The sequence below is a fragment of the Fulmarus glacialis genome, unplaced genomic scaffold (assembly GCF_000690835.1).
Source record: "Fulmarus glacialis isolate BGI_N327 unplaced genomic scaffold, ASM69083v1 scaffold21972, whole genome shotgun sequence".
NCBI lineage: Eukaryota > Metazoa > Chordata > Aves > Procellariiformes > Procellariidae > Fulmarus > Fulmarus glacialis.
Window position 1 is genome coordinate 10302 of NW_009200044.1, and position 13056 is coordinate 23357.

Sequence of the window (13056 nt, forward strand, 5' to 3'; positions counted from 1 at the left end):
ATAGCAGGCTAGTGTGCTTGCTCTTTGATAGACTTACAAAAGTAGTGGGCACATTGAATTCCTCAGTGAAGTATATTGTCACGCTTGGATGGTTTTTTTTATTTCAAAGTTTTGGGTTGGAAAGGCGGTGTTTAAATGACTATTGCAGAAATTTTTACTGGATCCTAAGTAATGTATCCAGTAACGATTAGAGGAAGAGAATAATCAGCATAGTAATGAAAACCCCCAGTGGGACTGAGTTGGAAAAGTTGTAAAAAATAGTGATACATTTCATAAAGAAGCATTAGAAAGAAGCCAAAACAACAACAAAAAAAGGCATTGCTGGAGGCAAATCAGCATTATTTCAAGTTACTTCGTTTCTTCTTCCCCAGAATTCCTTTATTTTGTTTATCTACCTAATTTCAGTTTCAGTGGTCTGCTCCTTTGCACTTCTCCATCTGAAATGGTTGTTTTGGTAGCTTTGAACCTATTGGCAATTTATTTTTGTTTTTCCTCCAGATGATCTTTTGCTAGGTCACAAACTCAGCCCTCTTAGTTGCGGTGGCTCCCTGGTAGAAGCTGCCAGCTGTGCTTATTCATTAAACAAAAAACTCCTTGCCTGTGTGGATACCCAGGGTCTCCCAAAGCCTGAGGGTTCAACAGCTAGGTAGCTAGCAAGAATTCCACCAGTAAAAGTGCTGCTTTTGAGCTCTTTCATGTTTTTGATGTTGATTTTTAAGTGTAGCCCTCTAGTAAGCAGTATAAGTATATGCAGTGCTAGAAATGGTGATGTCAGGAGGTCTCTGACTCCTAACTGTACCTTTTTTCAGTCTTTGGTGCTGGTGTCACGCCTTCCATATGTGAATTTGTTCCAGTCATTGCTGCAGCTGATTGCTCCGGAATACTTTGACAAGCTGGAGCCATGCCTGGAGGCAGGTGAGCAGTCAGATCTAGGAGGGAGGGTTTGCATATTGAAATCTTTCAGAGGTTTTATCAGGAGGTTCCTGAAAGACAGCTGAAATGTTCCAAATTAGTTCATCCTGGAACAAATTCCAACAGGGAAAAACTTTCATCCAAGTGGTTGGCTTGTCAAAATTATAAACAGCTGTAAAGGATGCATTAATGGGAAATGTCTGACAACCTTAATAGAGGATGCTGTCAGTTTTGCATACAACGAATTCCCAGAGAGAGGAAAAAACTGCTAATGCTACATCTTTGTCCAGGTCTTTATTGCACTATTCAACTTAGTCATGATTTATCAACAGTATAGTGCTGCTGGGCCTGCACTGGAAACAGTGGTGCAGACGTAAGTCAGGTGCACAATTACTTGCACAACTACTTGATATAGTGTTTGTTTGCAACTAGCCAGGGGGACACATGAACTAGGAATGAGCGGTAATAAAATTGGCAGAACTGGTAGGACCAGCTGAATTAGCTGTATTGACCTTCAGATTAAACTTTTTTCTTTACCTATGTCCCTGCAGTGTGCAATGAGATTGATCAATGGCCACCTCCTGTGCCAGGACAGACTCTGAACCTTCCAGTGATGGGAGTTGTCATTCAGGTACTCGTTGCTGATGATCTGTACTCAGCAGCAGACTGAGGCAAACTGGGAAGTGGAACATGTATTCCCTTTTTTTCTGGATGTTAAAACTGCTGTTTACTCTAGATTCTTTCCCTTTATTCCTAACCTCTGTATAATTAGAATTGATAATTGAGGAAGCTTTCTCACACGGATGGTTGTTAGGGAAGAAAGCAAAGTGTGTGTGTATGCTAACTGATTCCATCTCCTTGGATAATCTGTCTGTTCTTATTTGTAATCTAGGTGAGAATCCCATCAAGGGTGGATAAGCCAGGATCAAGCCCAGTGAAGCAGTTCAATCAAGAGGTGAGAAGAAGTGTGGCATGACACAAGCCAGTGATGAGCAGAATCTAGACTACGAAGGAAGGAGGGTGGAGAAGAACTGGAACTCTTTCCGTCTTATCTATTTGAAACCGCTTTGGCTTGGGATTAATGTGGTTTAAGATACCCATCTGGTTCAAACTGCACGCTGTCATGCCTGTGTCTTTCAAAACAGGACTCTCTGCCCAGAATTTGTGTGCTTCAAGTTATGTATGTGCATTGTTCTCACAGTTTTTCTTCACCTTGCTTTTCCTGGGAATTCATGCATAGGTAGGTCTCCACGAGACCCTACCTTAGTCTTCTGTGTTGTTTTGCAGCATTTGCTGCCTGAACATCTTTACTGCTTTCATTCAGCTTTGATTTTTCTTCTTGTTCATTTGATCTTTTCCCTTTTTCTCTACTTTGAATAATGTTGTCATATTTCACAACTTTTGATACCCATATTACCAACCCTTATTGTCTCTATCTGTATCTTAAGCTCTGCCTCGCACCAGAGAAAACTCTAGAAAATAAAGGAGCAGACAGAGGAAGTCCTTCACATCTTGAAAAGAAGGGATTCTTGGCTATCTTCTAGCAAAGGAAATTCATTTGGACCTTGACCGCTCAATCCAGATCTGTTCCTGCCTCATACCTCCCATCATTAACCTTGTTCTCTTCTTTTTATGCTTATTGTAGAAGGAGCTACTTTATGATTGATGTGGTCAGTTTAGATGGCATTTCCGTCAGGATGCTTCCATTTACTAACAGTTTTGGGTTTGTTTGGGTTTTTTTTCCTTCCTCATTTAGAACCTGTTACCAGCCCCACTGGTTCTCCCCAGTATTCATGAACTGGATCTTTTCAGGTGAGAGCCACCATCCCTGCAACCCTCTCCTCTCCGTCTGCTTTCCCCTCTCCCGGCTCAGAGTATCCTATAAATCATAATTATAGTGGAGATGTCAAATGAGGAATCAAAAATTACTGCTTTGCAGAATGTCATTTAGAATACTGGGCTTGCGGAGCTTGTGCAGTGTTTAAGCCTGTGTGCACTGCCCTTAACACAACCCCCCGTACCCTGGTTAGAGGAGCGTTTCTTTTCATGACCTCAGCTGGTGATCAGCTTAAGCTCTGAAGCATACACATTGTGTCTGAACCAAACTTTTCAGCATTATAGGTACTATTCTAATAGAGATACATCTGCTGTAATCCACATGGATTTTACTTTGCTTAGATAAAGAGACATACTGAGAGCAATGTGATCAGCAGGTGTTGAAAGCATTTCCTTTAAACATGTATAAAATGGTTGAGCAACAGCATATATAAAGACACATGGCATTCTGTTGTGGGATACTAAAAATCAATCCTAGATTTCAAATTCCCATATAGAAGCACATCTGGATAGGCTTATATGCAATAACTGTGTCTGGTCTTTCCTGAACTGCATTCCTAACCTCATTCTTCCTTTCACTAACAGGTGTTTCCAGCCAGTGCTAATTCATATCCAGATGTTATGGGAGCTGATGTTACTAGGAGAGCCAATTGTTGTAATGGCACCATCCCCTACAGTTTCTTCAGAAATGGTTCTGGCACTTACCAGGTAATGCCTTAAAATTCGGAGATACAGGTACCTATAATAATAAATTCTGGCAGTTTTTCTCTTTCAGATCCACGCTTCTGCCGAGTCAATTGTTTTAGATTTAGTTTGCCTATGAAAGCATGTAAGGCAAATAGCATAGCAAGAGAGTCTTGCTCATATTCCACCAATGGTAGAGAAAAGTAAAAGTGAATCTCCCATGTTGGGAGACCTGATGGTTCGTAGCCCTGGGGAACTTTGTCTACCCAGCTTTAGCAAAAAAAAAAAAGCCCGGAACTCCTCCAAAGTGTTACCTCTGGCAGGATAAAACACTGCTCTAGGACATAAACCTGATATAAACACACATTCTTCTCCTGTGAAGTTTATACGGCAACTATTCTGTCTATTGTTACAGCTGCCTTGCTCCTCTGAGGTACTGTTGTGACTACCGCCCCTATTTTACTATCCATGACAGTGAATTTAAAGAGTACACCACCAGGACACAAGCGCCGTAAGTAGCCAGTAGAGCCTTGCTACCCACTTGCCACTGTCTGTGTGAAGGAAACCCTGAGGTTAGCATTGTTCTGCTTTTTTTTCCCTTCTTTCTAGGCCAAACATTGTTGTGGGAGTCACAAACCCTTTTTTTATCAAAACTCTCCAGCACTGGCCACACATTCTTCGGGTTGGGGAGCTCAGAATGTCAGGTAAGGATGGAACCAAAGTCCTGTTGTGCTGGTAGACCTTGTTAGAGGCTAGTAGTGAGCTGACAGTTGGAGTGCTAGCCATCATTTTACACGTCTTCATTCCTGTGAGAGCTGAGAAACCAAAGGAAGTCTAGACACTGACTCAGTTGATGTGCAGGATGAGCGCAAACAATGGTGAAGACAAATCGTTGAGAGGATAACTTGCTGTGTTTTTTTTTCTGAAGCATTAAGAAAAGGAGAAGTCCTTCTTGGGCAGGAAAGAGAAAACTGCATAGAGAAGAACAGAGAGGTGGAGAGAGAGACTTTGATTATTACCTATGAAGCCAAGAAAACCTCTAGGTTGAGGAGTGGGGTTTTTTGTAATGCCTCCTTAACACGTTCCGGTTCCAAAATTTTGGCACGAAAGTTAGCAGATGAGAAGGCTTATGTGAGGGTGGAGTTAAGGGAGGATGTGTTTTAAGACGTACAAGTGTAGGACTGGATGTTCTCGAGTGCGAAGTCTCTCATGTGCATGCTGTGGCTGTGAGGGTAGCTTTAGAGCCTGAGCTAGTCATTTGATGTCTTTCGACAGGAGACCTGCCCAAGCAAGTTAAGGTGAAGAAGCTAGCTAAACTAAAAACTCTGGACACAAAACCAGGTAAGTCCTTTTGTCAGACATCATTTAATTCTATTTCCCCTCCACGTGGGGGATTTTACAGGCTTTGCAGGCATGTGAACATTGCATACGTTATTCTTTGTATCTCAACAAACAGGCATTTTGGTGTTACCATCTTTTCACACTCAATGTGCTACACAGTCCTCTGTAGTGGCATCCCCCATCTCATACAGAAAAACTGTACATCTTTGTTCTGAGATTGAAAAAGCCAATTGAACAAATCATTTTAGTGTCGGAAGAACTTCTGATTTTCTTGATTTTATTCTATATATCATGCCTGCTTTTTAGATGCGATGGAAATCAAAGGAACTTGCTTATCTAGATAAAGCTATCTGTCACTTCACTAACTGTTCAGCTCAGGCCTAGCCATAAGCTGACTCCAGTAAGTTATCTCACCATAAGCTTAGCATAAGAAGGTCCTTGAGCTAGTTCAGTGTCCTTTAATCCTGGCTGCATGAGCAATTTCATAATTTTTGTCATTATTTTTTTTATGATTTTTGTAATTATACACACACACGGAGCTGCCAGGGTTTGTGCTAGGAATTTCAATTCTGTTAGCCCTGCACTCTATAATAATATATAATCTAGAGCCTCCCCAGATACGTGGGCAAAGTTTTGCTTTTAACTTCTGGTTTTTTTCTGGTTTTGAGTTTGGTTTTTTTTCCAATCTAGGAATCTATACTTCTTATAAAACATTTCTTCACAAAGACAAAAGCCTGATAAAAAGATTACTAAAGGTAAGCAGTTTCCACTCTATCCTACATCCTGTATGTCATTATGGGAAAACCGTGCTAACAGCTTGGTTTAAACATACAAAACTCTCCAAAAGGAACAGACTTTTTACAGTGTGTAATAATCCAGTCAGGTATACTTGGACATGTTTATCATGCCAGTTTTAAAATTTTTCACTTGATATTATGGATTAAATGCTGGCACTAATGATAACCTAAGTGAGAACAATTGTTATCAAAAAAAGAGTCTGAAAAAACAGATTCTCTGTAGTGAAATGTGAGTGATACGTTTAACTAGAGAGTAGAATATGTATTTTGGGCAGTACAGTTTTCCAGACTGCTCTGGACTGGTTGCTTATAGCTGCGGTGTTTGCAAATTCTGCATCTGTCTGCATAACAGAGAATAGCGCCTTTGTGAATGCGCTGCTTGTGCTTGCAGGGGATTCAGCGGAAACGCCCGTCTGAAGTCCAAAGTGCCCTTTTGAGGCGTCACCTCCTGGAGCTCACCCAGAGCTTCATTATTCCCCTGGTGAGTTGAGCAGAGACTTGTCAGAGTGGTGTAAAGGTGAGGAGAGGTGAACAGGAGATGCTTGAGTGACAAGTTTGCACTTGCCCTCTTTTATTCACCCGTAGCTGAGCATCTGTAATAAATTCAGGATGTGGCACTCTATAGAGATGTTTTACTCCGTGGAAAGGAACTAAATGTCTCTTGAATGCAAATTTCAGTAATTAGCATAAAAGTCTGCAGGTTGGATATTCAGCATGCTGTGTGTAAAGACAGAACATTGTTTCCTGCAGTGTAGGAATAGGTGTTCCGTGCTATTCGATTCTAATGCCGACTTTTTGCTCTTCTCAACAGGTAGTCAAAGCAGATATATAGGGAAGGGACAGGAGCCCAAAACATTCCTCTTCTGCTCTAACGCTGGAATCAAACCCATTGCCAGTGTGAAGCCCTCCCTTCTGGCTTTGGGAAGCTTTGCTGTAGAGCTTAAGAGGCCTGTCCACGTGGTGATCACCACCCTAAGGCAGATTTTAGCGAATGCTTTCTTTCAGGGCCTTCCCTGTCTAGTCCCACTAGAAAGCTACTAGTGCTTTTTTGGTGACCATCCAGTTGGCCAAGTTTGGCTCCTCCACTTTCTTTTCTACATCATCTTAGGAGGTAGTATATGGGAGGACAGAGCATCTTCTCAGATTCTAGTCCCTCCTGCCAACTTCTTCCCACCTGACCTTTTCTCACGTGGCATGCTTAGGATTCTGCAGCATAGTTTTGTGACCCAGCCCCTGGTGGGAAACAAGCTGGAACACTTAGGCTCATGTAAAATGCAACTATGAAGAAAAAAACCAGAGAGAGAGTAGGAGGCTGTTGAGTGGGCTGTGATGCTTTGGAGAAGACCATCACACTTGGTGACCATGCAAGAGGCTCCTCGATTGTTTTAACTTTCCCCCCCGCCTTTAATTTCTTCTTAGGAGCATTATATTGCAAGTCTGATGCCTCTGCAGAGGGCCATTACTCCGTGGAAGGTATGTTTGATTTTCCAATCACTTCTGCTTTCCTTTGGCTGCGGGGATTGGGAATAGTTATGCCATATGCTGATTGCATACTGATATGCTGTGTGAACTTCCCTCGTTGAAGGAAGAGGGTTATTACTCCTTTTAAAAAAAAAAAAAAAAAAAAAAGAAGTTGAAACAAACATTGGGACAGATGCTTCCTGTTTTGCAGTATGCTCAGCTATTGTGAATCTAATTTGAATTTTACTAGCAAGGCTGGTTAAGATGTTCATGAATTTTTTGTTCTCGTAGTTATTGAGTCTGCCTTATGCAGCCTCTTCCATTGTAAACAGAGATCTCATTTTCCCCCAGTTTCTTCTGGGTGCCATGTAGTATGGTCTTTCTGTTGTGCAGAATCCTCCACAGATTCGTCCTTTCCGTCAGGAAGATTTCATGAAGACCCTTGAGCATGCTGGTCCCCAACTTACCTGTGTACTTAAGGGTGACTGGTTAGGCCTCTACAGGTAAGATTTTGGTAATTACATGCCTTATCCCCTTAACAGTTGGTGCAAGTTATAATGAACATCAAATCCTCAATTAGAATTGGGAGCAAAAAGGGAGTTTCGGGACAGGGACTGGTCACCTGAAAAACTCATGCCTATGAAGAACTGATTAACTAATAATGGTCAGGAAGAGCAAATGCAGGGCAGAATCAATCCTGTGTTTTATGTAGTCTCTTAAATGAGTAGATACAGTTGAGTTTAGAAGCTGTCAACTCTCCACCTTCAGGAACTTAAAGTCCTCAGGAACTTAAACTAAGTCCTCACTGCTGGAGAAGAAGGGGACTCATCTCTGACATCAGCTATGTCATTTATTGTCCTCCAGGGAATCTTTCTGGTCCTGGGCAGATGGGTATAAAGACTTGTAGGTCTTCATCCAGTAATGGTTTTATGTGTTTCTACACCATTCAGGACAATGGCCATTTCATTTTTACTGCATGATGGCAATGCTGTTACAACATAAGAAGGACGTAGTTTCTTCAGGGTAGAATTTAAGAGAGCATGCAGGAGAGTTCGTTAATTAGTTATAAATGGGATGGAGATTATCACAATATGAGTAGGAAAAATCCAGAAATCGGAACCCTGTCCAGTGGGAAGGAAAATGGGAGATGTACGGATATGGAGAAGGGAAAAAATTCCAGAAAGTGAGCAGAGACAATAATCATGGATTAGTATGTTTTGTTGCTGGGGTAAAGTTTGTACCATTTTGTGCTTTAATGTATTCATCAGAAAACAAGCAGTTCCACTCCTTATGGCGTGGGTGTGGCAGACAGTAAACTTTAATTTTGGATACCTAATATTTTGAAAAATAGTCACAAACAACAAGCTGTTTCAATAAATTGGTTGAGGTTTGCAGGCAACTGATGTACATGCAGAAGTTTACACATTCCAGGGTTCTTAACTGTGTGAGATTTTGTGCATATACTATTTCTTGTGTTCCTAAGTCAAACCCTTAATTAAAAAATAAATCTGTATCACAGTGGCATCTAGAGATCTTGGCTGGGTTTAGGACTCCACTGCGCTGGAGAGAGCGCACGAAAGCAAGACTCCTTGAAGTTGCAAAAAGAAACTGTACAAACATCAGCTGAGTTCTGCTGGTGAACTGCTCTCTGCAAGTAGCCTGAGGAAGTAGCTTGAAGAGATACTAAGTGGGCCACTCTTAATAGAGGAAGATGCTGAAATACAGCATCTCAGGTATCCCCACCATTAATCAGAGTTGCAAAGAATGTGCTGCTAAAGTGGCTGTTACTCAGCTCTATATGGCATCTTAAACTTTCTCATCTTTTCTTTTCTCTGCTGTCACAACCCTTGTCTTTCCGTTAGTGGCTTTTCAATCCCATTCTGAATTTGATCTAAAGTTCTATAACACACTGAGACAAAAACAGGTATTGTGCTGCCCCCTGTTCATTTTCCTGAGTAGCTCAGTAAAAACAGAGGTTTATTACGGTACTGCACTCGAGAGGTGTAAATTACACATCCTTTGACATAGCCTAGATGATACCTTGTTTATGTAGGAGACGTAAATCACCAATTATATGGGACTTAGATCCATGCTAGCAAATGGTTGAAAGCTTTAAATATCAGGAAAGGAGAGGAATTAAGCAAGGTACTGCAGAGGAATGTGAATTTCTTCCCACATTGAACCATCCCATTTACCGTAACTCCAAAGGAAAAGTGGGCCAAAATAAGGCTACAGAAGGGCAAAGAGCACCGCTTCTTGCATTAGCTGAGGCTTGAGCTGGTGCAAAGGAAGGTGTGAGACTGGCAGGATTGCTCGTCGGTGACAGTCTGCTAAAGCTGCTCAGCTGTATCATGTTAATGCCTGACAGAAGAGAAGCCTCTGGAGTAGAGAAGATATGAAAAGAGCATATTAGCTCATTATCGGTTACCATCCCTAATGACGCTGTGAATCAGAATGTCTTTTCCTCTCACATCTGTGTCTGCTGCAGTGGGAAGGGAAATCTGTGTGCAGTGGAGCCAGCGTGCTTCTCTGGATCCCCCTCCATCCCCTTCTCAACGTCACCTCTCTTTCTGCAGGCGTTTCTTCAAGTCTCCCAACTTTGATGGCTGGTACCGTCAGAGGCACAAGGAAATGACCCAGAAGCTGGAGGCCCTTCATTTGGAGGCAATCTGTGAAGCGGTATGTTCCAGCTGCAGGTGTTAAAACGAACACCAGGCTTCTCAGGCCTGAAACCTGGGAGATGAGGGCACTGCTACCTTGGACACTTGTTGACACACCTCGATTCTGCACTGATGGATGGGGGACAGTGCTTTGTGCCCTTGGGAATCACAGCTCTGCCTCATGTCCGTCCGTGCACAGGAATAGCAGCACATCTGGGGGACAAGAACACAAGCAGCTCAGCTCCCCTACTTTGTTAGCCAGTGCAGGTCCTGCTCTGGCTGCTTCTATCAACTATTTTTCATTCATCAGGCCCTTCCCAAGCCAACAGAGTTCCAGACTGGAAGCGTCATCTGTTGCTGGCTTCCTTAATGCCTAATGAAAATAGGTAGGATTTTTAGTAGTGACTGCTGGTACAATTTCTTAAACTGAGCAGCTGCTGGGGTAGTCCCAGGAGCTCTGGCATCCTGTCCAGGTGCACCTTCAGCTGCAGCGCTTGCTTCACTGTTCAGCAGTGCAGGTCCTCGAGCATGGTGTGGGGAATGCCAAAGCTGCCTCCTTTTTAACAGGCCTGACTCTGGCAAATAGGTTTAAATTCTAAGCACAGCACAAGATTCACGGTGCTGACTGGAGGAGGGGAGCCCTGCACTGCCTGCTTCCTTGATTCTCCTCTTACAGGCAAGAGCTTGATGCTGTCATGGTCAGAAAAGCGGGGAGAGCTCTGACTTGCTCATTTAGGCTTAAGTGCTGTGAGCAGAGTTGTGAAAGAGGATGAGAAACCTCATCCTGGCTTTTATTTCAGGCTTTGCTTAGGAGTATCTCTTTGAGAAAAGCTCTGTAAAGAAGAAATGTCCTTGAAGAAAGCTGTTCTCTCTCTTTAGAACATTGTGGCCTGGATGAAGGACAAGTCTGAGGTGGAGATTGTAGACCTGGTGCTAAAACTTCGTGAGAAGCTGGTGAGTTTTCCTCCCTTCTTCCTGCTCTCATTCCTTTCTGTCTGTATTTCTGTGGCCGGGAGAGACCAGGGACATGGCTCACACTTGTTGCTTAGAAAACTTTGTTCTCGCTCCCTAATTGGAGAACTGGCAAATGGGACAGTCACCAAACTTCAGTGTTTGTGTAGAAAAGGATTCAAAGTTCTGACTCTTTTCATCTCCCTGAGGCTCAGGTGACAGTTTCCTGTCTGTTGTCTCGTACCCCGAACTAAAGAGACAATGTGAAGTTTGCTCAGTCAATGGCGAAGCGGAAAGAGGAATTTTGAAGCTATTACAAAATTCCTCTGTTTCTCTCCTCTCTCTCCCCGTAGGTAAGAGCCAGGTGCCAGCACCTCCCTGTGAAGGAGGAAACTCTGCAGCGGGTGGGCCTGTATATTGAGACCATCATTGGCTCCTTGCCGGAGGATCTCCAGGCTGTGCTGCACCACCACTGAGCACGGTGAAGGGACTCTGTCGGAGAAGGAAGGGCCCTCCCACCCTGCTCCGAGATGTGGGCAGCTGCAGTTGCGTTTGGAAAGGAAAGTTCTTCCCTGATCCAGCCAACGTGACCTGATCTGGACCGTGCTCACAACTGCATATGATTTCGAGCACGTGAGCACGTGGGTCAGAACTGTAGCAGAAATGGGGAACCATGTGCACTATTCTCGGTCTAGTCCTGCTTTGAGGAGCTGGATTAGGGGACTGTAAGTGAGAAACTGTTCCCTGTGTGGCTGTTAGTAGGTCAGAAAGTGACAGCCAGGCTTCCAGCAGCATGTGATAGGCTGTGCAAAACACGTGTCGCCCATATATACACATCCATCTTTGTCTAGTGCTTGGGCTCTCAAAATTTCAATGCCGTCATCCTGCCTGGAAGAAGCAGGACCAGACCTGTAGGGGGGAGTTGTTTTCAGGACAGCTCCTGATGATAAAAGAGAGAGATGCTAGTCCCCCACATACAAATGATGTGAAAAAATTGTCACTGCCCATTCAGCAGCCTGACTCATGCCGGCAAGAGCTTCAGCTGTGATGGGAGTGGGAGGATGAATTGCTGGACGTGGAATGCTGTTGTTTTTTCCCCAAGGCAGGGAGAGAGAAGAAAGGGCTGGTGCATCTGCAAGGAACAGAGCTCTCCAGAGATCTCGGCTGGGTGCTGTGTGAATGGGAATAGCTACTGGAGCTCCACAGAGAGGAGCTGGCCTCCAGATGTAATTTATTCTGCTTGAAAAATCAGGTTTGTGTGCTTTAATAACGTACAAGACAGCTGGAGCTCTGCCTTGGGCAGTGAGATATCTAATGTGGTCAGCCCACTTGCTGATAAAACGTGTCGGAGAACGTGATTATTACGGCCTGTGTCAGCCTTGCCAAGTGGGAGCTCACAGAGCGGCCCTTGCGTGGGTGCGTGGGCCCCGCTCTGAGAGGTGCGTGCTCGCCCTGTGCTGAGGTCGGTGCGGAGCAACCTCTCCAGCTCTCACCGCAACTTGTTCTTACCACAACCCAGCTTCCAGCTCGGTCATTCTGCTCCTGTTCGCCTCTGGGGAAAGAGAGAGACGTACGTGTGCTTCTGGGCTGGACTGAGGCTCTGCTGCCGGCTTTGGAGGCAGTTGCCCTCTGCCTGACAGAGCAGTCTTTCTGCCCGCTGCCTTGGAAATGGATTTACTGTAACCCCAGGGATGATCGCTGCTACTGAAACTGCATTTCACCATCTGCCAGTCTGGCCAGGGCCTGAATGTTTGCCTTAAGAAGGGGTTTTAGGATGGGTCTGGCAGCCTGATGCACGCCTGTTCTGTAAGAAGCCCTGTAAGGAGCCACCTTTGCATGTGGCAGGAGGGTTCAGCATTTCAGCTGAGACCTGCACAAAGCTGTCGGCAGTGCCCAGTGCTCATGGGGTGGAAGTTGTGCTGTTTCACTAGCAGTCCTGCCCGTGGCTGCACTGCCTCGGGGCTGGGGAGATGTCAGTGAGTCTCAGAGGCGGCTGAACCCTTCCTGCGTTTTCCCCTCCAGAGCCAGGTATGGACAGTGCAGGAACAGCGTGAGGCTGCTCAGTTTCCCACCGCCTCCAGCCTGGAAGCGGCCAAGTGAGGAGACACGGACATACCTCCCCGTAGTAACGAATTCTGTATAATACTCCTTAGCGGCAGCCCTGCCTGTACAGTGTATATTCTGTATATAGAGTTTGTGTGTGCGTCCGTGCAATAGCTCTGCAGTGACTGTGGTGGACTGAAGCACTAATGTATAGTAGAAAATATTAGTTTAAAAAAAAAAATAATTAAGCCAAGTTGTCTCCTGTTTTGGGTCTCTCTCAGCAGATGTATTTGTTCAGGTGTGCTGTTGAGGATGGCCGCTTGTGGCCCTCAGCACGGTGGTTTCTCGGTCTCCACTGGACGTGTGTCCGG

At 44.3% G+C, this 13056-nt stretch overlaps 1 protein-coding gene across 1 annotated transcript in view; it reads left to right on the plus strand.

The window, feature by feature from the left end:
- Positions 1–11630, plus strand: part of DENND6B (DENN/MADD domain containing 6B) — a gene marked incomplete at its 5' end in the record, with an annotated part of 18000 nt that extends 6370 nt beyond the window's left edge. Inside the window, 15 exons of the mRNA XM_009573456.1 lie at positions 810–915; positions 1464–1543; positions 1805–1867; positions 2669–2724; positions 3334–3456; positions 3848–3943; positions 4042–4136; positions 4708–4773; positions 5464–5528; positions 5962–6051; positions 6990–7043; positions 7425–7534; positions 9608–9710; positions 10571–10645; positions 10996–11630. Of these exons, the coding sequence (XP_009571751.1) occupies positions 810–915; positions 1464–1543; positions 1805–1867; positions 2669–2724; positions 3334–3456; positions 3848–3943; positions 4042–4136; positions 4708–4773; positions 5464–5528; positions 5962–6051; positions 6990–7043; positions 7425–7534; positions 9608–9710; positions 10571–10645; positions 10996–11118 (1305 nt within the window). The remainder of the gene's footprint in view (positions 1–809; positions 916–1463; positions 1544–1804; positions 1868–2668; positions 2725–3333; positions 3457–3847; positions 3944–4041; positions 4137–4707; positions 4774–5463; positions 5529–5961; positions 6052–6989; positions 7044–7424; positions 7535–9607; positions 9711–10570; positions 10646–10995) is intronic.
- Positions 11631–13056: the final 1426 nt, after the last annotated feature.